The sequence below is a fragment of the Parus major genome, chromosome 4 (assembly GCF_001522545.3).
Source record: "Parus major isolate Abel chromosome 4, Parus_major1.1, whole genome shotgun sequence".
Taxonomy (NCBI): Eukaryota; Metazoa; Chordata; class Aves; order Passeriformes; family Paridae; genus Parus; species Parus major.
This window is the reverse complement of record NC_031771.1, coordinates 25,661,468-25,685,380: the sequence shown is the minus strand read 5'-3', so window position 1 is coordinate 25,685,380 and position 23,913 is coordinate 25,661,468. Positions and strand designations below refer to the sequence as shown.

General features: G+C 38.8%; 1 protein-coding gene across 3 annotated transcripts in view; it reads left to right on the top strand.

Moving 5' to 3' along the window:
- Window positions 1-23,913, top strand: part of SH3D19 (SH3 domain containing 19) — an 82,930-nt gene that overhangs the window by 30,921 nt on the left and 28,096 nt on the right. The window contains exons 4-9 of one of the 3 annotated variants that reach the window (XM_015624196.2): window positions 9,224-9,264; window positions 15,356-15,396; window positions 16,278-16,320; window positions 17,542-17,689; window positions 17,918-18,119; window positions 18,697-19,698. In XM_015624196.2, coding sequence (XP_015479682.1) covers window positions 15,381-15,396; window positions 16,278-16,320; window positions 17,542-17,689; window positions 17,918-18,119; window positions 18,697-19,698 — 1,411 coding nt within the window. In that variant the 5' untranslated portion in view covers window positions 9,224-9,264; window positions 15,356-15,380. The remainder of the gene's footprint in view (window positions 1-9,223; window positions 9,265-15,355; window positions 15,397-16,277; window positions 16,321-17,541; window positions 17,690-17,917; window positions 18,120-18,696; window positions 19,699-23,913) is intronic. The other 2 variants (XM_015624195.2, XM_015624194.2) reach the window with 2 other exon arrangements.

Genomic DNA, 23,913 nt, shown 5'->3' with positions numbered 1-23,913 from the left:
ATTTATGAAGTGGTTGACCTTGATCTCAGAGTTGCTGGATCACTGTGAATGTATAAAAAGGACTGAAGTTTAAGGTCATGTTTAAACTCAGAGATAAACATTGCAGACGTACAGATATGTGAATTTCTGGTGAATAATTTTCTGTATTTTGTAACCAAAAACTTTGTCAATATCTGTAGCATAGAAAAAGGAAGCATTTCAAGAAGGGCAAGGGAAGAGTGTTCAGGAAAACATGCCATTTCACTGACTGAGCTGTGTGCAGGGTACCTTCTAGAAAGATGGGTCCAGTGAAGGGTGTGGTTAGGAGATTTTATTTGACTATTTCTGTGCACTGTGCATTCTGTAAGGGCCAGTGTTACAAGTTCAGGGATCGCACATACTGTAGGGTGTAACTGGGTGAGTCAGCGGTACATTGCAACAAGATGTGATCATGCATGAAGATAGTTTTACTTTTGTGAGATTTTAATGTGAAAGGGTTGAAAATTTGTATTTCTGCTGCTTGTTACATTATTTGTTTATAAGTACAAAGACCTGTTTGAAACCAGTATGTTTCTTTATATGGATGATCTTATAGTACATCTTTTGGCTGTTTGTTCACATTTATGTTGTAGAAGGGGTTTTGGATTTGTTTCTCATTTTTAAGTGCTCATTTAAAGCTTCACTATGTTTGGTGTATATATATAAATATTTCTGTCATGTAGGCTGTCACTTCACAACAAATGCCTTTGCTCTCAACACACATCTATAATTAAAACAATGAGGAAATTCCTTTTGATTCGTCACTCAGCTAAAGGTTAAACTCCAGCACATTTCATTGCTGCTTGTTTTACTCGGCTGGCCTACAAAGAAGTTGAATTAGGCTGAAGGAGCACAGAAATCCTATGGCATAGGACTTGGCAAAGAACTTAGCATTGGCAGTTGTTGTACTTTGAAATTCTCAAAGGTGCTCAACTGATTTTTTGGCACTGAGGTCACACCAGTACTGAACACTTCTCATAATCCCAGTTCTGTGGGTTAGGTTGAACTTTACATTTTAGATCCCAGACATCTGTCTTTTGTATTACAGTGCTGGAATCGTGCTGTTAATCTTTGACTAGGCAAGGTCCAGATATTATTTCAACTGCTGAGTGTAAAACCTATTTAGTAGTGTTCCTGGGAAGTGAGACTCAATAATTCACCGGTCAGAGGCCTCGGTTGCCTCAAGATTCCCCAGGAACTCCTTCCTTATTACTCTAGTTTCCTCTCAAAGGATGTACAGTAATTGAAGCAAATGGGCATATATTTTACAGATTTTTATACAGGAAACATGCACATCTAGGCAAAATAAGAAGCACCTTTACCTTGTTGCCTTGGACTGATTACTGCTGTGATATCTTTGAAGTCTGTATACTTGCAAGCACCTGAGCTTTCTCCACTGGATTTCTCACCTCCAGCATATGCATCATCTGGGTCCTGCTGCGTTCTTGCCCTTGCAGTCAACACCCTTTTGTTCTTGCTTCTTCTCTGGAGCAATCCTTTTTTTGTGTTTGTATTCTGAAGCTTCTCTGTTTTCAAAAGCCCATCTGAAATATACCCATCTTTTCATTTCTTTGGGTGATTTCCTCACGCATTCCCTATTGTTTTCTCTTCGCTGATCTGCAGATAAGTGATTTAGTAAGGATTTAAGATACTCACTGCCAAAAAAGTAAAGTTATCTATTTTGTTACAGTCATTATTAATGTCTCTAGTCAGATGAGAACATTGACATACCACTTTATCCCTTTATAATACTTTAAAGATAATCTTACCGCTGTATTCATATGTTCTATGAAATATATAAACTATTTGAAGAAAATCTAATATTCATACTTTATAACAGTTAAAGCCCTGTAAAGACATCTTGAATCCTGTGGATCCAGATATACTGCTTTTCTTTATGCCTTTGTCCTGCTTATCCTTCATGATTAAACCAGGTTTTATTCAACTGTGATGTCAATTAGGTTCTGGAGCTCATTTAGCCACCAGGTTATATTTGATGTACAGAGATGTATGAAGCAAGCAGAATGTCCCATCAGTGGCTAGAGAAGGCTTTGATTTACTGACTGAAATGCAACTGCAAATAGTTGAATCAAAAAACCATTCTTCAGAAATACGCTTTGTTTTGTACTCTTTCTTTAACAGTAAAAGTAGGACAGTGTCATCTTTCCCCATGTGCAAATGCAGAAACTCTGTAGACTTTAATGGTAAAATATTCCCATCAGCAGAAGCTGCACTTTACAACTAAATTGTTGTATTTGAAAGCACTGGTTCTTCCCTTCTGTTTTTTAACTGTTAATTTTGTGTCTGAATATAATGCTGGCTGGGCCCAAATATCCTGTCCCTATCACTATAACAATTCAGAGATGCTTTCATTTGCATTTACAGTACTACATTGCTATTATGTTATTATTAAAATTACAGGTGTTTTCTATGCCTAGAATTATTTACTACCAAGAGTAAATTGCCATTAATCATAAATACTATTTGCTGATTTTAATCAAAACATACTAGCAGGCTTATCATAACAGTGAGTGTGATACGTTGATAGATGGCATAGCAGGGAGCCTTTTTAGCTGTTACAGGAGGGCCAAAGTCTTCTTGTAGCATACATTTTATTGGGAGCTGAAATCAGTCAATATGCAATGAAGAGTGAGAATGACTTGAATCAACCTCTAAGGATTTGCCTTTCTGGAGTGGCTGTGTTTATAGAGTCATCTTGGGGTTAGGGGCAGTTCAGCTCAGACTGTTGATTGAAGGAAAATGCTGTAGGAAAGTTGTCTAGAATGTCTGTAGCTCAGGAAGGAGTTAGTTCAGGGTGCACACAAGCCAAGTGACTCAGATTCACAAAAAATGCAGGTGGTGTTTCATCTTCAGGGTCTAAGCTGGACATTATTAAATATGGAAGCCATTGTAACCTCATGAGTTGTACGTTGCTGTGAGAATTGAAGTGTGAAATGTTATCATCTGCTGCCATGATTTGCTTTGACTTCCTGCCTGTGTTCTGCTTTAAAATTGAAGGTTTGGTTGCTAAAATATGATCCCAAAGTATGACAGTGACAAGCACATGAATATGTAATAAGTGGTTGAAGAAACAGCTAGAGAGCGATTCCTGAAAGGATTTCCCTATGCTGATCAATGTGAGCTGTTTTAATTAGCGGAGCAGCTGGATTTTAGCTGCTGCTTAACTACATCTTCACTTGTCCAGACAGTGGGAAGTCGCGGTTGCGGCATTCATTAAGTGATGCAGAAGCAGACATCCTCAGCATATTGATGAGGATTGAATTGTCACTGGACTTAATTACTGGTTCAGGATTTCTTGCTTATGGGGCTGAACCCAGGAGAGAAGTGAAGTTGTGCAGGGATAAGTCTTAATTTTTAGATGACCTATCTATACTATTGAGCATGTGACTAGATCTTTTTTAGCCTGCTGTACCCGCAGGGCCAGGACAATACCCCATGATCTAGCAGAGAACATGTAAGTGTTCATTTTACAGAAAGACTGTGGGGATAGGCTGCTGCCAGCTGCGTTTTTTCTGGTGCTTGTCTGGTCTCCTAGTGAGCTAATATGGATGATCAGCACTAACAGGAAAAAAAAAAAATACAAAGAGTGGATCAGCTGGTACTGAAGGATGAGAAGAACAGCTGACATGAGGTGTAGCCAGCATTTGGTGATTCACCATGAGATTAGTGGCAGAGTCATGGACTTAAGGTTTGTTTTGTCAGTGGAGGCTGAGCTGCTTACCCCAAGGACTGCTGCTGGCCTCCCTGTCCGCTCGCATCGCTTCTGTGGTGCCACCCTGATGCTCATATGGCTCTGCAGCCAGCTGGAGCAGTTGCCTGTCTGGCTGAAAACTAATCTGGATATTTGGGATGGGATTCTTTGTTGTTAACAAAATCACATGGCTGATCCAGCAGACTTGCGACCATGCCAGCACCAACATAAGAGAGCTGTTGGAAACATGGGGAAGGCAGAAATACTGGCTGTGCACTGTCTGCTTCCCTGACATTGATGGGGAAGGTCACAACCTGGACTCCATGTGCCATGTCAGCTAACTTACACTATCAGCTAGAGCACTGGGGCTCCTCAGCAGCAGAGGCATTGAAGTGGCTGACCACTGTGGGTACATTTTCAGTGTAAGTTGACTTCCACAGGATTAATTCAATTTTGTCTACTGCATCGCATCATGAATTTGGGATAGCTGTGAGTCTTCTGTTTTTAGCTTCAGGAGCTTTTAGGTAGAACTAGGAAGGCCGTCTTTGGCCTGCAGGTGGTGGTAAATCTAATCTTTTGCTCCACCCCTAATTTACCTATAAAATTCTTACCATCTTTATGTAATTCAGTCTGCAGTGAAATAATTTAGGTGACATTTAAAACATTTTGTGGTTGGAGTAATGTCTTCTAAAAAGTTTTTAGAATGTTGCACTGTAGTAGACTGGCTGTTACAAAGATGGCATGATTTCTAAAGTAACTGAGGGGAATATATGATGCTTTTTATTGAACTAGTGTTTTGCCTTACAGTAATTTCAGCATGAGCTAATTTAAAATTCTTGGCTCACATTCCAAGAAGTTACAAGACATTAAAAATAGCAACATTTTAATTATTTTTACTCTGTGTGTGAGTATAAAGCAGGGTCAATAACCATCACAATTAGGCATACCTTTAACTTTTACATGGCTATGTGAACCTAAGGACTGATACTTTATGAAAAGCTTTCTGTAACTTGCCATAAAGGATAAATTTTGAGACCTTGGAATAGATGCTTCAGAATATTAATTTTTTTAGAAGTAGTGATCATTCTTTTTCATTATTTTTGTTGGCTTTTTTTCCCCTTTAGGCTTTTATTTATGTCTAGAGAGATGTACGAAAAAAATGCAGTCAGTTTTCCTATAGAATATTCATTGTTATGTCAGTTTAGATAAATAAACTAAAGGTCCTGGTTCTGATAAAGGGAGCAGGCAATGTGAAGGGCTGCTCAATTCCTGCAGAGAATCCCATGCAAGCCAATAGGAGGGTGTGGAAGTACATGATGAGATGCTGAGACAGGCTAGTAGCTTGGGATGTCTTTTGTATCCCAAGCAGTAGTACAACCTGTAGAGCAGAGGACTGTAGATAGCCGGGGAGACCTTCCCTAGATGGCTATGGGTAAGCTCACAGGCAGGAAGAGGACAGTCACAAGCCTGCCTGTGATCTCCAGAAGCAAATAAAATCCATCAATCCTCTGCCTGTTTGCACTCAACAGCCAAGCTGCTTCACCATCAGCCAGCTTGTGAGAATGTGCCCATGAGGTGCCCTCCACTGGGCTGGAGACTCTGCTGCTCCTGAACCAGCTAAAGGATCAGGTGGGTGAAAAGATAGCCCAGAACACCCAGGCCTCATGGCTTAGGTAGCTGTCCTGCCCTGGGCAGACACAACTCCCTGCATGCTGCCTTGGAGATGGCTGTGTGATTTGAGCTTTATTCCACTTAAACAGCACCTCCCCTTCTCTGGTCTGTGGGGGCTGCTGAGGTGAGTGATGCTCACACAGCCGCTGTGTTGGGTCAGGAGTCACCCTGCAGGAGCAGCCTTTTGAGAAACCTGGTAGCTACACTGAAATTGTGTTTGAAGAGAAACAGTGCTCAGTCAAGGAAGTGTCGAAGTAGAGCCCCTGATGAGGGAGAAACCATGGTTTATGCACAGCAAGTGCACTTTATCCACTGAACAGTTTAGAGCTCTTTACCCAGTCTACCTTGTGGCAATTTTATTTTCCTAAAGCACAAATCTGAAATATGCTTTTGAAGCATTTTCCTCAAGTATTTATATTTAGAAAACCTGTCCTTGAAACCCAGAGTAGAGCCTGCCAGAAAGAGTGAGTAGGTGTTTAACAACTTGAAACACACCACTCCAGGTTCTTTATCTTTCAGAAATGGTGACCCATGGGACCCTTTTCATATTGCTGCCGACTTGAAGTACCCAACTGCTTTCAGCACAGCAGGCACAGCAACTTACAGATCTCTTCTGAACTTATTGAGTGGCTTTTTCTGGGTGCAAAGTGGGTTTTGAGGAGCTGGCAGGGGAAGCTCATCAAAGCTATTGCCTTAGCTGGAAATGAAACAAAGTTTGTGATTTAAATTAACATCAAGGTCTAGGATAAATGTGTAGATGTCAGAGGAGTTGCTCTAGTTGTCCACTCCTGCATGCTATAAAAAGTTGGGCGGGTTGTGGGTGACTGCTTTGTATATTTACTTATTCCATATTAGTTATGACTCTGGTTTTGCTAATATTTATAAGATTCTGTAATACTTTGAAACTCCTGCTGTCTGCATGGTTTTCTTCCAGCAATATGAGTTTGGACTTCACTTGTGTACATTGCAGGGTGGCACAGGAGCTGCTGTCTCCAATCCCCACAGCTAGTTATTGTCACACTGTCGCCTCAGGTATTCTCATGTAATTGTAGGGGGAGTCGCATTTTGGATGAATTAATTTTTTCTTGGCATGTGCAGTTGTGAGGATTTTTTTTCCCCTGGCTTCTGGTTCATTGCTGTGCCTTATGAACAGGAGGAGGAGGTGGGAAAGAGGCAAGGACCATGCAGTACAGTAATTGCTGCAGCTCCTACCTCATCAAATAGGAGAATTAAATTTGATTTGGTTATGTTAATTATTTGGATGGCTTGAGAGAAAACATGCCATTAACTGTGGAGCAGAGGAGGTTATTAGTAACCTTATCACTTCTCTCTTTGCAACACAGAATAAGAGACTAGGATTTGCTTCCTATGGAGCAGGGATGGGTAGGCTCAGCACAAGGTATGGGTAAAATCAGCTACCCCAAGAACAGCATCTTATTGAAATTACTGGGTTTTAGTATATAACGAAGTTATGAAATTTGCAGTTCCAATACAGGGCTTTACAGGGAGTGGGGGAGGGAAAAAAAGCATCTACTGTCATGTCCATGTTTTTAAAGGGCTTAAATGATTGTAAGCTAGATGTGAATCAAACTCTCCTGGGGGTAGGAAATGTAGTGCTTTGCCGAAAGGTTGTTGATGAGAGACCTGTTAATGGAAAGTGGAAAATAAAAACTGTCCTCTAACAGCTTGTTTTGCCTGCAAGCTCGTAAATTTTCTAATAGAACCATGTTACTCTGGGTTCTAAATTACAGATAGTTGCATATTTGAGCTGCCTTGCTGCCCTTGATATATCCATTCTTCAGCTTCACTAGACTGGTTTCATGAGAGGGTTTACTTCTTTGTCTTATGCATTTTGGTTTAAAAAATGTTTTCTGTGTATCCTTTTGGTCCTCCTGCTGCATGGAAAGCTTGAACTTGTGTCTACATGATGACTCCTATGATTTCCAGCCAAAAATACTTGCTTTTATATGAAAATGTTTATCAGATTCTGAGGCAAATTGCAATGGGCCAAAGGGCTTTTGCCAGTGAAAGAAAGAATTTGTTCCTTTTTGTTCTTAGTGATACTTGAATGTGCATACTTGATAGATTTCCTAATTTCTGCCTATAAGTCTTAAGTAAGTCCTGAATTCTTAGTATAGAAAGTTATCTCTGCTCCAAAAGATTTCAGATTGATGTTACCAGACTTTGGTCTCCTTCCTGTCTGATAATAAATACAGTTAAAGCCCTAAAGATTGTAATTATTCAGAGAAATGAAAGCAAAAGAATGAAACTTCAAAAATGAACATCCAAGAGAAAGAGACTTGAGATACAAGGAGCTAAGAAAGGAGTCCAGGGTACATCTGTGAGGAACACACAACTAAAAGCGTTTCTTAAAGATAAAGCTGTATTATGATGGGACACTTTGAAGGAAAGTTAGAACTCCTTTCTGCTGAAAATGCGCAGTGAAATATGACTGATAGAAATGTTTTCTAAAGCAGCCTTGCAGGCAGTGTGGATTGGGGCCAAGCCACATTTGAACTGTTTCTGAAAGCAGACAGATAGGCATTGTTTATCCTAGACTAGCCAGACTGTTTCAGAAAACAGTTCAGTCAGAGCAACATGCATTTCTAGTCTTAATTAGTTACCAGAATGACTGTAGAGGGAGGACGTTTTTCATCCACATCCTTTTTGACTGTTTCTTTCCTCTCTCCTCCAAATCCCCCAACTCTTCATCGCACTGGAGTAATTGCAGCCGTCGTGTGCATGTGGAGCTAAACTGAGCCCTGACAGAGTTGGTGTGCTGCACACCAGCAGAGCAAGAGCAGACATAAAATGCTAATGCACTCCCTGTACTAACATTCCGACTGATGAAGCCTGGTGCTGGAAGGTTTCTAGAAAAGGCTTGATTAGTATAACCTTGTTTTTTTGTTAAGATATTGTATTCATTTGAACCAGATGCGGTCTATTTATTTTCAGCTTTTAAAAAGTCCATTCGACACTGACAGAAGCTTGTCACCAATAAATATTCTTTATCTCTTGCATTTAAAAGAGAAAAAACCCTTCTTCTCTAAACTCATTTGTTTGTTTGTGTTGCTTTAATTCCTCTGTAGCTTAGAACAAAGTGGAAGAATATTAATACCATGTTCTTCAAATTGCAGCATTTCTGAAAGTGATAGTCCCAAATTAGATTTGATTTTTACCTGCATAAATAGTAGGGACTGCTGTATCTGTTAAATAGGACATTCAGAGGAGAGGCATCAAAAACCTTAGTCTTACTAAGAAAACAGATGAGTTGGCAAAAGGAAACATTTTTCTGTCCTTGTGTATCAACAAATATTTGGTCATGTTGTCTTCCTAACCTCACCCACCAAATTATAACTGAAAAATGTTATCTCAGCTGGAAGGGAAGACAAGTTGTTAAGTAATTGTTAAAAATATTTAGCAAAAGGGTTATAAGTTTTTATTTCACTGTGTTTTGTTTATTTATGAGAAAGTTAAGTCATAAAATGCTTATAATCTGTGAATATGCACACCCACATGAGGCAAAATGTGAACTTCAAGACAGAAATAAAAATTGAGAGAAATAATGGATTTAATAACTGGCTTTCCATCTTTGGTGAGTCTTGAAGCCAATCTGCAACCTGGTTTTCATTAAAAGGGGTTGTGTATGTTTGTATAGTCCAGGAGTTTTGGACACATTTCTGTAAGATAACAATGTTGGGGGGAAAAAACAGGCTTGGCAAACCCTGTACAATATATGGGGATTTTTTGTTACTTAATATTACTTAATTATTTTCTCTTTGAGACATTAACCATGTTTTAATTTTTTTTTTCTTCAATAAGCCAAGGACCCTTGTCATCCATAAGAGCAGCAATCAAGAGATGTAAGTTTACTTTTCCTTTTTGAGAACTATAATGTTGTAAGATTGCTACATCTTTATTTTTAGTAACTGTTAAACTTGGTATGCAAAAACAAAGTAGCTGTAAGTAAGTAAGCAAGCAGTAAACTGAGTGGCTGTAATTTCTTTCTCTCTTTCTTTTTAGACCCATTTTTTTGTTCCTTCTTTCCAGTTGCTAACATTTTCTTATTTATGCATTAATACATCTGTGCACAGATGTGATCCGTCTCTGAAGAGCTTGGGTTAGATGTGCCCAGTTTTTAGTTCATTTGGCAAAATAGAAGATTGTTTTATTTTAGTAGAAATTTTCAGCAACTGCTTATTCACTGTACTGGGACAGAATTAAACTCACGTACTAGGCTTGTTTTGGAAAATAAAAACCTTGTTTCTTTGGAAATTATAAATCTTGAATGAAAGTCCAAACTCTTCTTCCCTGATTTAATTCCTTTTCCCCCTTCCCTGCTCATGTTGTTTCCAGGCAGAGAGTTTCTTTAGATGCATTTTTCAAAGTATTTTATGCTGTTACTTTCTTCCCCTTTTCAGTTTTATTTCCTTTCTGTCCATGGCTTTAATTTTATATTAATGAAACAACCTTCAGGATTCTGCTATGGGGAAAAATAAATTAGTGTATGTAGTACTGATTTGTTTCTCCTGGACCTATTAGTCAGGGATTCATTAGTGTGGATTAGATTGGAGGTAGTGAAAGGGCATCATGAAAGCTTTACTAGAGCGAGTCTGCATGATGCTGTCATTTAAATGCAGCACTTAATTTGGGCTGTTGCTGCCACAGATGGAAACTGGAAAACAGAGCACCAGATCACAGAGGGCCTTTTGTGGTGGAGTCAGAAATTGATTCAGACCGCCTAAGCCCCAGTACCTTGCCAAACTGAGAAATTATCTAAGAGATCATGAAGCATTTCATATTTATGTTTTTGAAAATGTAGTAGCAAGTGAGTCTTTATTTTGAGGCATAATCACATAAAAATCCACCTGTGGCTCATGTTATTTACTTATTAACATATTAATAACTATGATGAAATATACCATGTGAATTATTGAGATAATAAGCTAGCAAAATAATATCCATGTACATAGCAAGGCATTTTATATGAAACTGTAGTTCTTTGTACACCAGTACACAGTGCTATTAGGATGGACATATATTACAATGGACACTGAATAATTCCTAGCTCCTTTTGCTATTAATCTGGAAAAGTATGGTAGTTTCTGGACAAGTGTATTTTTCTAACAGAGTTAGAAATCTGTTTTTTTTAATTCCTGATTCTTTGGGCTCTTATTCTCAAATTTTCAAGAAACATGGTAAGTATGTACAGGCTTTCAGCTTATCCAACTGTGGACAACATTGTGTATCCCTTTGTTTTGGTAAGTCTCTCTTGTGGCCAGAGAGAAAGAGGTGCCCTGACCTTTGGTGCCCTGAGCTCAACTCCAGGTAGAAAGACAGACACTCATGAAAGACAGAAGGTGTCATTTTCAGTCCTGTGACTGCTCCATAGGCTTCAGAAAAGTGAGTCCAACGTAACTTGAAGGAAGCAAGCATGTGAACACAAGATCTGCTCAGGAGTAATCTTTTGATCTCAGCTCTTAAAAAGTTACCCCAGGATCTTTAATGATGGTCTCAGGCCTGGACACACCACTCTTATAGAACTCCCACTGAAATCACTGAAACTGTTTCCACCAATGCCAGCACATCAACCTGCACAAGAATGCCAAAGAAAGTAGAAAGCCAAATGCTGCAGCAGTGAAACAAAGGGGAACAGTGTTTTCACTTGCTTCTCCACTCTTCCAGACACAGGTGTCATCAGGATGCAGGGCTACAGAAGCAACTCTCTTATCCTAAAATGTTGGAAGAACCTGTGGGATTGTTCTATTCTCATTCTGTCCTAAGTAAATACATGGCTGAATGAAAGATGTGTAACAGCTTGTATGCACTCTGAGGCTGTGGATTTCCATTTGGCAGTTTTGCAGCCGTTTTTGGCTGTAGGTTTTGTTTGTTTTTCATTTTGTTTGTTTTGCTTGGGGGCTTCCTAGGTACTTTTGGCTCCCACTTTTTCCCAACCAGATCAATTCCATGACCTCATTCTCTTCCCCATCTGCACAAACATTTGGGCTACCATAATGCAGGGAATGGTGCAGAGGCAAGAACATACAGCCCTAGGAAAGGTGTAGTAAGGAGTGAAGTGCCTTCATAAATCATGGTTGTCAAATTTCAGTAAAACTACAGGCTTGCTCTAAGGGTGTAGTTATGAAGATTTTATTCAGCAGCAATGCCAGCCTCTATGGTGCCTAACAGTTAGATCATCTGTGAAATGGGTATAGAGGACTACCCTGGGAGTAGGAAGAGGAATCCCTGTTACCCCCATAGGTTATTTTTTTATCAGTTCTCTCCCTGAAGTTGCACAAAGAAGCACTGGAGCCAGGAAACGGAGGCAGGATAGAGACTGCTGTTGGGGGTGGCATGTTCCTTCCTCTGTGCTGCTGGTGGTCTGAGCCCAAGGTGAGCAGGTTCAGGTAAAGTGAGACAAAATCTGTACAGACAGTGGTTATTCTTTTATCACTATGAACTCGCTATGGGGTCACATGGGTGCTAACATTCATTCATGGGGAATCAAAAATCCAGGTTTGGAAGGGGAATTGGGCCGTCACCATCTCTTCAGCTATATTCAAGCATTAAATCAACCCAGCTGTAGTGTGAGACAATCTAATGTTTCCCTGAGATGCCTGGAAACAGAACCAGAAAAGGAGCAAGACCTCCCCCTTGTGCCAAGAAACAGTTTGGGAGAAAACTGTCTTATTGCAGAGATGCATGAAAAATTCCAATTACTTTGAACCTGCATGTCTTCACAACCTTTCCATACAGTAATAGTCTAATCATATGTTGGGTGAAATCAAGGCTGTTTTTTATGGTGTTGGCTTGAGGATTATCTGCTCATTTTCGTGTTCCCTGATGAAGGATCTCTGCAGTCATCTAAGACCTTTGATATTTCAGAGATTGCGAGTGTGGCCTCTTTCATGGGAACATCCTGTCAGTTCTTCAAACTGCATTACTTTGTAGGTAAGGGTGGGAGTGTTTGCCCACCCTTGAGGCTTTCCTTGAGATACTATAATGAATAAGCTTTATTCCTAGGCATCTATATAGTGAAATAACTTCTTAGTCTAATAGTCTCCATATTTCATAGGTTTGGAAGAAATGTCTAGCCTGGTTTTAGAAAGCATTGAAAGAAGGTGTGTTTTTAAATATTAGTGCATGTCCTTGTAGAAAGGCTTGGCCTATTTGAGGCTACCTCTCCAATCTTTAATGCAAAATTAAACTTGCTTTTAAACCACTCTGCAATGACAGAACTGTTCAGTATTTCATACTGGTTTGCTAATGGAAGCACACAAATATTGTTATGCAGTGTGTACATTGTGGAAGCATTCAGTGATCACAACAGAACCTTATCTCTGAGCAGATCCTTGATAACTTCAATTGTCTTTGTATTGCCTTAAAAGGTTGCCTGAAAGACTGTGATTTCTAGTGCAGCTCTCTTCCAAAGGATGAAATCTGCATGTCAGACTTCTTACAGCTTGTCTGTAGCATCAAAGTCTATTGTTTGTGGTACAGTGGCGGCTGTATTCATTCAGCCATTTTGATCCCATAGTTTAAAATACCCCCTGCACCATAAACTGTATGTATTTCAAATACAAATGACATATTAAGTACACTTGAAAAGTAGGACCCTGAGAAGAAACAGTAGAGGAAAAAAATCTGAAACGTAAGTATGAAGCACAAATATAATGTCCTTTGCCTCCACACATGTAAAAATAATTGGAAAAAGCCCACTAAATAGTTCTTCTAAGAAATATGTATAAAAGAGAAATCTGTAAGTCTCTGATCTGCCCTCTGTTTACAGTATTACCATTAATCCTTTATGCTATACAAGGTTAAACACATTTAGATGCCTGATTGACATTAGCTAATAAAGTGCCTCATTGACACTAACAGAAATAAATAGCAACAATGGTATGAGTTGATTTGATTCCTGCCCGCCCCCCCCAAGACCAATAAAGTTATAAGATGAATAAGTGAGGTTTTTATGCACTGATGTTTCCCTCTCCTTCCCCTTCTGAAGCTACTTTGCTTGTTTTACATAAATACCCCTAAACATAAGCTTTTGGAAATGTTAGTGATTCTCATCCTGAGCATTTCTTATTGTTAAAGTTGAGAAACCAACTGTTTTCAGTTGTCGGTGTATAAACCAGCGCTGAAATACGTTTCCATTGACTCCCCTGATGGAAGAGAGGTTTTTAAATCTTAAAACTGTCAAACTGTCATAATATGAAATCTGAGGTAAAAATTAATAGTATGCTTTTTCAAGACAATCCACAAAAGGAAAGAAGAATGAATTTAAAGGATCAAAAGACCACAAGGCCAGAAAAATGGCTGCAGGTTTTTTTCTTGTGTTTTTTTTAAGTCAGATGTGTACTATATTTTAACAATTCATGTCTTCTTTCATGCACTTTTTAATTTAAATTCATTCCTTTGAAATAGTGAAGGAATAAAAGCTGTGTAAGTCTGGGGACAAGGATCATTTAGAAAGTTTGTATTTTCTTTTCCCTAGCATTTGTGGAATACCTGAGAGCAAAGATGCAGTAGCTTTCATCTCTGTTTCTACTGTGGATTTAAATCCTCTTAAGAGCTTCTAAAACAAAATATATTCTAAAAGTGTGGTTGTAAAATATTGAGACAGCAAAAGTAGAGGAGATGTTGACAGAAGGGAAGACCTTTGTCAGTGTCATTAAAAAATAAATGTTTATATGAAATGTTTATACACGTGGAAGTAACTTGATTCCATTAATGCTTGAGAGATATTTTTCCTAGAAAAATGAGTACATTCTGAAAATACACATGATGGCTTGAGCATTAGTCCTTTTAAAAAGATGTGTTTATATATATATTGACTAGTAAAGTTATTTTTATATAAATATTTTAAATGTGCTGTTTTCAAGAGAGTTTATTTGTTTACTTGTATTTTGGAGCTTGATGGATTACATAATACCACACTGGATTTTATTTTTATTTTTTTTTGCCTATGTTAAGAAAGGAGAAAAGTCTTTCAGGCTGTTTTTAGGTTTTTCCTGTTTAATAACTGTGATAAATAGAAGCACATTTAGAGTCTCACAGGAAGAAAGAGCTTGTAGAATTTATCCAGAAATTTAGAAATAATGAAGTAAGGTGACAGGTTTATCAATTCTGTTTTACTTTCCTCATTAATTAGCTTTTATTTCTCCTGCCTTTACCATTGGAATTGGGCTATAACCCCAAGCAATTGTATTGACTACATTTACCAAAAGAGCACTTTCTTCCATCATCTTTGCAAAAGTCATGTTGGATTTGATTAGTTTGAGTCAGTTAGGGTTTTTTTTCCTCTAACGTGTGTGTTAGATCAGTGCTGTGTTGACATCTCTGAAGAAGAAAGTGAAGGTGAGGTGTTTATTTACTTAGTCAAACAATTTTTACAGAACTGATTTAGATGTGAAATCATTTGAGGTATGCCTCTTACTAGAATCAACCAGCCTTGCCCGTTCCTCTGTGGTAGGTGAGAGTATAAATGATGGGATCCTAACTTCTTTGTACCTGTATCAAGTCCTCAGTGTAAATTATTATTTTTGGAAGGGAGAAAAGGCAGACCAAAATAATTCAAAATTTTAAACTAGAAAAATATTCAAAGATACTTGATTTCCCTCTCCTCATTCCCACTGTGTTTCCTTGTTGAGCTGTACAGTGGACATTTCCGTGTTCAATTATATCCTTCATGGTTAATTTATTTCAAGGTAAACTTCTAAATAGCCATTGTTAAAATTGGTATGCAACTAGAAATAAAATGTGCTTTTATTTTCATTTTTTTTGGACACTATGTGGTGAATAGACATTACAGTTATCTCCTTACAACACTGGCACATGCACTGTCCTTGCATGACTAACCCATTTGATCATGGCTTCTGGCACTCTGAAGCCTTGGTTTGTTCTCCTTCACCTCCTCTTTGTCTCCTGTAACCCCTTCTTTTTTTCCTCTAGCACTCATGAATAGTGCACATCCAAAATGCCCTGTCGAAGAGGTATGTCTGACACAACACTCTGCAGCTCTTCAATCAAGTATGCTTTGCTGATTTTGGCTAATGATGCTCTGATGTTGCACAATAAGATGCTACCACTTCCTTAAATTGCACTTGCTATGCAAAAAATTATTCCCTTGGATAATTTGTTTTTCACTCTAAAGAAATCCAAATGAAAATGCAATGTGGCCATTGAAAAAAAATGATTTGAATGTAAATATGGCAAAACCAGAAAAATAAAGAGGTCAGGATTTGCTTATTTTATGTAACTTAAAACACATGGTTTGAAAAAAAAAGTTTCTGACTCTTAACCACAAGTGATTTAAACTTTAGCAAATAATCTAGCTGGGAACATTTAATATTTTATTTTTACATGGAGGAGGGTGAAATATCTTTTTAGGTTCTGTGCCTTAGTACCTTTCCCTTCTATAAAACAAACAGAAAGAGACATTAAATAAGATTAAAGGGCACATCTCAGAAATTATCCATCAAAAGGAAAAGCCTGATATGTTTAACACTTTTTTTTGTTTAATTCATGTATCATTTTAATGAAAGGAAAATAAGTTTCAACTCTAGAGTCCCCACAATGCAGAATATAGGAAGATGTGGGAAGGAAGAAGACAGGGGACAGGACCTGGTGGTAACTTGGACATAGACTTAAAATGATTATGAAACTCCACTCTGAATATTTTAAAATCTTCTCATATTTAATACAAATATTTTTTTTAAACTTGGCCAGTCTTAAAATCTGGGATTTATGATCAGATGCTCTATGTTCTGCATTTCATTGATAGTGGACTGGTGAGGGCTCTGCTATTATCCTCATATTGCTGTGGCAGTATATTTTAACCTCTTCAATACTTTTGTTTCTTTTCTTTAAATAGCTTCACGGACCTCTAGCCATAGTGATCAACAGAGGGATAGAAGGTATGGTGCTGTTATTTATATTGCAATTCGGTGCTACTGTAAAACTTGTTAGATTGTGTCACAGTATTACTTTTTATGGCTTTCTCCTCTAGTTTATTTTATTCCTTCTCTCTGTCCTTAGTGTGTTTAGAGTAGACTTGGAAAAAAGTAGAAACACTTTGATTTTTAAGCATGATAGGTTAAGAGTTTGAGGAATTCTCTCATCAACTTTTGTATGTGTCCTCAAAAAGGGAATGCAACCAGCCATCAAACCTCTGCAGAACTGTTTTATTTTTCTGACATCTATGTACTGGATCACTTCACAATGAAAATAAGTGCACTTTCAAGCCTCCTTTCAGTTTCTCAAAGGGTATTGAGAAAGGAGGTCACCAACCTGGATGGCTGGTGAACTGAGTCTGCCGTTATTATAGATGTGAAGGAACTGTACCCTTCTTTTTTTTAAATTGTTTTTTAAATAGTTTTATAAGTTATGCTTCTGCAGCTTTATTTCTGTCTGCAGACAAAAGCTTCTGTAAGCAGATGCTTTATCTACTCACAAAAGTCCCTTTTGACAGTGGAAGTTTTGTGAGATTCTGGATGGATCAGTGGTGCTGCAGGGACCGTGGCCTGGCAGCACAGGCTACCCCTGCAGCTGATGCTCTGAAAGAGCAGTGACAAACCAGGGGTGCTACCTGTGGGTCCTTCACTGTCATGGAAGTCTCTGTAATACTGGGTGGGGGAAGCAAATAGGCCCCAAAGGCCTTTTGAGGCTTGCTCTGCCCCACTTCAGCACCCTGGAAGGTTTCCCTTTGGAACTGAGGATACAAAAGTTTTTAGGTATCCAGACAAGAAACAGTTTCAACTACCCTATTGTTTTCAGATTGTAGCAGGCTGAGGGCAAACACACGATTAATTCTCATTATCCTGTGAAGAACTAAGACTTCTGCCATCTAATTGAGTTACACTTGTGTTTAAGTACTTTAAGTATTTAAATTATTTCACTGAAGCAAATAAACCTACTTTTTGGCTAAGGCATTTAATTAGGGGCTTTGAATGGAAGCATAAGTGTTAGTTATAAAGGTCAGGTGAGTTGCTTTGAAATGATAGAAAGATACCTTTAGTTAAATCAGAAAGACCTGAGCTGTTTTTATTTCCCATTCTGGGAAATCCTTGGACTGTTATACTTAAAAGAACTATTTGTAAGTATTTTATGTAATTATTTCCCCTTGCCTTCATTTCCAGGCGTCCTGAAATTACAATAGTTGCTGCTGAACCCCTCCGGCCATCCTCCTGGTTTCCAGGTGCAAGTCCTGTCACTCCTCAAGGATTAGGATTCCCTTCTGCTTCATCTCATGCTCAGTGGAGGAGAAATGAGCATCTTCCAGCTGAGGTGAGTGTGAATTTACATGAGGCATTGTTTGATTTACAAAGATAAAAAGCTCATTAGGTTAGAGAGGTGCAGTTTTTGCTTGCTCAGACCTTCATCACATTGAATAGAAGACTATGACAGTGTTCTTTTCCTCTGTATATGTTAATTAAGTATTCTTTCATTCACATGCCAGTTTTTATTTTGAAAGTATCATTTCTGGATGTACCTTAATATTTATCTATTTTGTAGCTTCCGCCATCATACGAGCAGGTGATAAAAGAAATCAATCAAGTGCAAGTCAATACAACAAATAACAATAATGCTGCTGCTCCTAGACATACCACTACTTCTGCAACACAAACTGACTTTCCAGAGGAACTAATCAGTCATTTTCCAGGAAATAATGTTAAAACTAGTGTGCCTACACACTGGGAATCTGCAGGCTGTCGAGGTGAGGTATTTTGAATTTCTCTGTGATGAAAACCTTACTCTGTCTCCTGAAGATGCACTTTATTGTTGGTCTGTGCACCATTTAATATGAATAACAGTTAAATTTCTATAAAAATCCTTTCTTCTGAAAAGCTACTATTGCATTCAGAGTATCATTAAATCTTGAAAGTTATATTCAATTAATCTAAAATGACAGTCAGAACTTTGGGGCCGGAGGAGCTCAGACATCTTATCAAAATAGAAGTACTTCATACATTCAGACTGAAAAGTGCAAAATGAGCTTGGGAAGCTGCTGTACTCCTCTTTGGTCTGGATTTTGTCTGCATGCCCCTCAATGCTACAATTTAACAGGAGGTTTTGAACTCAGCTTGTAGATACCATGCATTTCAGCAATCTTCAGCTTATTCCTAAAGTTTGTATATTTTTCTATTCATCTTTTTAGGAACAGACTTTATTTTTACAAGCACCAGTAGAGTTCTCAATGAAAGCCATCATGTTTACTATTCTGATGGCTGTCAAAAAACAACACAAATTAAATGTTCTGGAATAGATAAGTAAAACCTTTTATTTTCTGTTAGCAGGGCAGAGTCCTCTTAAACCTCCTAGACCTCCTGTATCTCTTCTGAGTAAGTCTTCTGCAGAAAATGAGAATCCATTAATAGTCTTCGAAAATCCTGAAGGTCAGAGGTGCCAAGAAAATCCCAGTGCTGTGATATGTCCTGTGCCAAAGCCAAGATCAAGAAACAATCTCAGACCTGTGGTCAAAAGTACTGAAAGTAAGATAGACAGTGAAGAAGAAGTGAACCAGTCTACTGCAAAACAGCAGCAGCCTCCAATTCAGCAGTCACCTCTTCTAGATGAAGACAGCTTACTAGACAATCACCTGGTGATGGACAGCATGAGTACAGAAAGGAGCCAAAATAGTATTGTTTCAAGGATCAGAGTTTTTGAATCCCAAGGCACTAATGATACCTCAGGATTATCAAAAAAGCCAGAAATCGCCCCTCGTTCGTTTGTCCCAAGATCTGTTACTACAAAGAAGCCAGTGATTGCTCCAAAGCCAGGGGTGGGCAGAATTTCAGAAGAGTGGGATGCATGGACTGAAAGCAAATCAACACCTTCCAAGGAATTGCAGCCTCAGCCTGAAATAGTTGGGAGCAGTGTTGTAACCAAACCTGAACTGCCAAAGAAGCCAAAACCTGGCCTTGTTAAAAGTAGCAGTAGTGATTTTCTCGATGCAAGGAGTGGATCAGTTGCAGAAAACAGTGATGGACAAAAGAAATTTCCTGTTCCTGCTCCAAGGCCTCTTGTACCTAAGAAGTCATGTTACTCAGAAAATCCTGCTCTTTCTTTGGCCTCATTAAAACCAGTTGCTGCTCCTCCACGGCCTTCTGCATCTGCCCAAGAAAAAGTTTTTAAGTCTCTGGGGGAATTGTCCCCTGCAGCCAATTCCTCAGCACCTGCTTTGCAAAATAAACTAGATGTGGAAGGAGATCTGATCAGTTTTGATGATGATGATGTTTTACCCCTAAGTCCAGCTGGTGGAGTTAAAGATAGCATCAGTTCTGAAGCAGCAGCAGGTAAGAAGAAATTTTTTTTCAACTGTCACCATAGTTCTTCTTTGCAGGTGTATCCTGTGTGAGTTACATCTGCCTGTCTTGTTGGGGTTTATGTGTGTAAGAAACTTTTGGTTTTCTGTTATGTCAAGATCCCTGTGAAATTACATGGATTTTGAGACTCAGTAGGTTTCAAGGCTGTATAAATCTCAGAACTTGTCGGCTGGATATATTATGTGATTACTAAAATAATGATAAAAGACGATCGTATATACTAGATGTCACTTCCAGATTGTGTCACAGTTCTCTCTGGGGAACTTGGGAAAGCTTATCTCTCACCATCTAATGTGACTAATTTATCTGAGTGCCTTAAGCTCTGTAGTGGAAACCTAGTCATCTGAAGAAGGAGCAGTGTTTGTGGTATATGGGAACACTCATGATCAAACATACTGGGGTGGTCTGTCCATCTCACCAATGCCTACCTATTTTCTCTGTCCTCTCTGTCTTGTCTTGTCATATGACTGTGTTTGGTAACACAACTACACCTTCAGGAGTTTCTTAATAACTGAAAATAATTATTTCATGTGGGCAGATCAATTACTAGAACTACATTCCTTTCATAAACCTTGTTTGATACTATTAGGCACTTGGGGGTCAATTTTTTTAGTGCTGTTTTAGGTGGTTTAAGACACAAGTGGGTGTTGGGCTGTCATTACATTTTATAGCAATAGGTTTTGCCATCTTAATATTCAATATGTCTGGTTTAGTTCACCAGTCCCACTGCAGGGACTCTCCAGGGAGAGTTCTGTTTTAAAACAAAGGGTGAGTCATACAAAATGCTTGTTTAAGGAATTAGCTATGATTTTAAATTTTTTTTAACCTCATCTATTGGGTTTGTGTGGCCAGGTTTTGCTATTGTGGGGTCTACAGGGGTGGTTTTTCTGAGAAGCTGCCAGAAACTTCCCCAATGTCCAACAGGGTGGGAGGGATCCCATGCTGAAGTAGGGGAAGTGTGGGAAGTTCTCCGCCGATGAGGAAGGAGCAGCAGAGACAATATGTGATGAACTGACCACAGCCCCCATTTTCATCCTCCTGTGCTGCTTCAGGCAGGAGGTGAGAAAATTGCAAGTGAAGTTGAGACTGGAAAGAAGGGAGGGGTGAGAGTACTGTTTTTAAGATTTGGATTTATTTCTCATTACCCTTCTCTGATTTGATTGCTAATAAAGTTAAGTAATGTTTCCTCAAATCAAGTCTATTTTGCCATGATGGCAGTTGGTGAATGATCTCTCCATGCTCTTAGCTTGACCCAAGAGCATTTTGTTACATTTTCTCTCCCTGTTCATTGGAGGAGTGGAGTGATAGAGTAGCTTTGGGGGGCACCTGACATCCAACCAGGGTTAACCCACCACACATCATTTATCATCTTAACTTTCACAAAAGAGCAGTGTAGATGCTATGTAGTTGTCGTGGTAAATCAATATTAATGATCGTTAACAAATGCAATTTCTTCACAGTTCGTGAATTATATTATCAGATGAAGTTCCAATTTGTAATTGTTTCTCCTCTGTATTGTCATAAAAGCCCCAAGGCAGATGTAGAAAGTTCCCTTAAAGTTTTAAATTGCTAAGATTGGTGTGTACAGACATACAGTTTTCAGGGGAGCTTATGAAAGCAGTGAAAATAAGGCAACAAAAGATCCTGCAGGAGAGGTGACTATTTCAACATGGATACAAGACCAATTTTTTTGGGCTGACAGATTCCAGGAACCAAAACCAAATGTCACCGAAACTGAAATGAGGCAGGAGTACAAGATGACTGGAGAGGTGTTTTGCACTTATGTCAAGGAAATGTATGGCTGATGGTGTTTACGTAGGAACAGCGGCATGATCGTTGTGTCTGGAGACTGGAGTCATGGAGTACATGTGGATGGTTTCAGAAGAAAAGCCATTTAGGGTAAAACTTTGGTAGTTTCAGTCATTTTATTTTGATTAATAGATGTAACAAATAAAAGAAAAATGTACCTTTTCTAAGTAGTAGGCAAGGAAAGACAATATTTACATTTTGAAAATGCCTTAAATGGAAAATCACGTTTTAGCTATGTACACTAAAAGACAGACATACCCCCAGTCTCGAAAAATTATTTAACACTAATTCATCCCTTAATCAGAGGTTGAGTGATCACAGATGAAAATCACCTGAGAAATACAGCTTTCATGAGGAGGTGATAAGAGTGTCGTTCTTACTCTTTCTGGTTGGTGCCCTAGGTGTTTTTGGTCATTTAATTAACAAGAAAATGCTTTCCATCTTCATGGTTAACAGAGGAATTATGCATATAATAGTTTCCTGACTTCCTGAGTCACCTGGCCATGATTTTATTTATTCAATAAAACATCATGTGTGCTGCAATCACTTCTAGCCTACTGAAGAGAAAAACTTATGGCAGTTACCACTTTATCACACTGTAAAATTAGGACTAATTCCCGATTTTTGCTGGCATTTTTGAACTCAAGACCATACCCTCTACCCTGGATAACCAACACTGCAATGTCTTGACAGAGCATCCACGAGAACAGCACTGGCTCTCTGAAAATGAGGCAGCACAGAGCACTAGCTCTAGCTATTTCTCATGTTCCCATAGGAACAGCTTAGGATGTGCAAGATGAATCCATGGTAAAATGTTTTGTGAAGGCAGGAAGAGAAGCTCTAATCTTGCCCCCAGTTCCCCAGACCTTTGCATTTCTTACATATTTGTCATTGTCATTGCTTAGCAAAATGACAATGCTCTGCTTGTTGTTATGGCAACCCTAGGAAAGGAAGAAGGCTTTTATGCAGGGGCGTTGGAAACCAAGCACCAACATCTTTGTCAGAGAGCAGCGTTACATCGGATATTGCAGTGTTACCAGAGCTGCTTTTTGTCTGGTACAGCACAGGTGTGATAGGCCAATGTAAACAGAACTGGAGGGATCAGTCCCTGCTGCTGCTGACTCCTGCTGTGAAAGGAGGAAGGGCAGGTGTTCAGTGGATGATGAGGAGGGCACAGAAGGCAGAAGATGAAGTGAGCATATGAATCAAAAGGTGAAAGAGGCAAAACGAAGTTCAGAGTCTCCACAGCAATTTAGTTGACTGATGTAAGACATCAGCTTCTTCTAACAGAAAGCCCCCACCTCTGCAGTAAGTGGAAGATATTTGAATACTATAAATGTGCTAAGATTAACAGTGTTGGCAACAAAACAGTTTATTTTCACCAGTCTACATGTCAGTGTTTAACTGGTAGTTCAACTACCAAAACTAGCTGAATGATTCAAGTTTTTGTCAGTATTTGACAGCATCTCCAGCAGCACAGCTGTTACCTGAGTGATTTTACCCTTATCCAAACATATAATAATTTTGTCCTTGTCCAGTCTGTATGAAGAGGGGGACCATTCTGATGGGGGGACCATCCCAAACAGGGACTCCGGATCCTGAGATTTGTTATAAAGCTTTCAGCAGCCACTCAGAGAGTTGAAGTTGGTGGGGCCTTGGGAAACTGCAAAATTCAGAGGTGAATTGTGACAGAATCTTGCAGCCAACTCATGATGCTGGCCCAAGGGAAGAGCCAGGAAGGAAAAGTCAGGAATGACAAATCTGTAGAACTCTGCTTTCTCTACAGAAATCTGCTTTGTCATCAGCCAGAACAGTTTTAAGTGCCATAATTTTGGACTCAAAGGCTAATGTTCAAAGCTATTTGTATCCTAATGAAATTACTTCTATTTGAGTCAGTCATTTAAAATGTGGAGACATCTGTTTGGAACTCTACACCTTTTGGTTTTAATGCTTTGATGATAGTTGTGATATTTTGGATCATCAGGGTTATTTTTGCTTTTCTTTTATGTCTGATAACAGGGACTTGTGCAGTTCCTGGTGGTTAGAAGTTTTGGTAGTCTATCAGGTGGGCTCATTTCTCTCATTTTTACAAGGGCTTGCAAATTAAATCCTAGTGCAGGTTTAACTGTGTATATTTTACAGCTTCAGAAGATCCATGATTTTACCTCTAACTTGTATTATTTGTTATCTCAAAGCATGTAGTGTACCTGCTTGCTAAACATTACGAGAATGTACTTTTTGAACAAAGATTGGGTAGTGGTGCATTTAGAGCACACATTTAAATTAAAACTTGGAGGTGATACTGCTGAAATGTTTTTATTTCTTTTCACATTTAGGGAGCTCTCCCTCTCCCTCTCCCTCTCCCTCTCCCTCTCC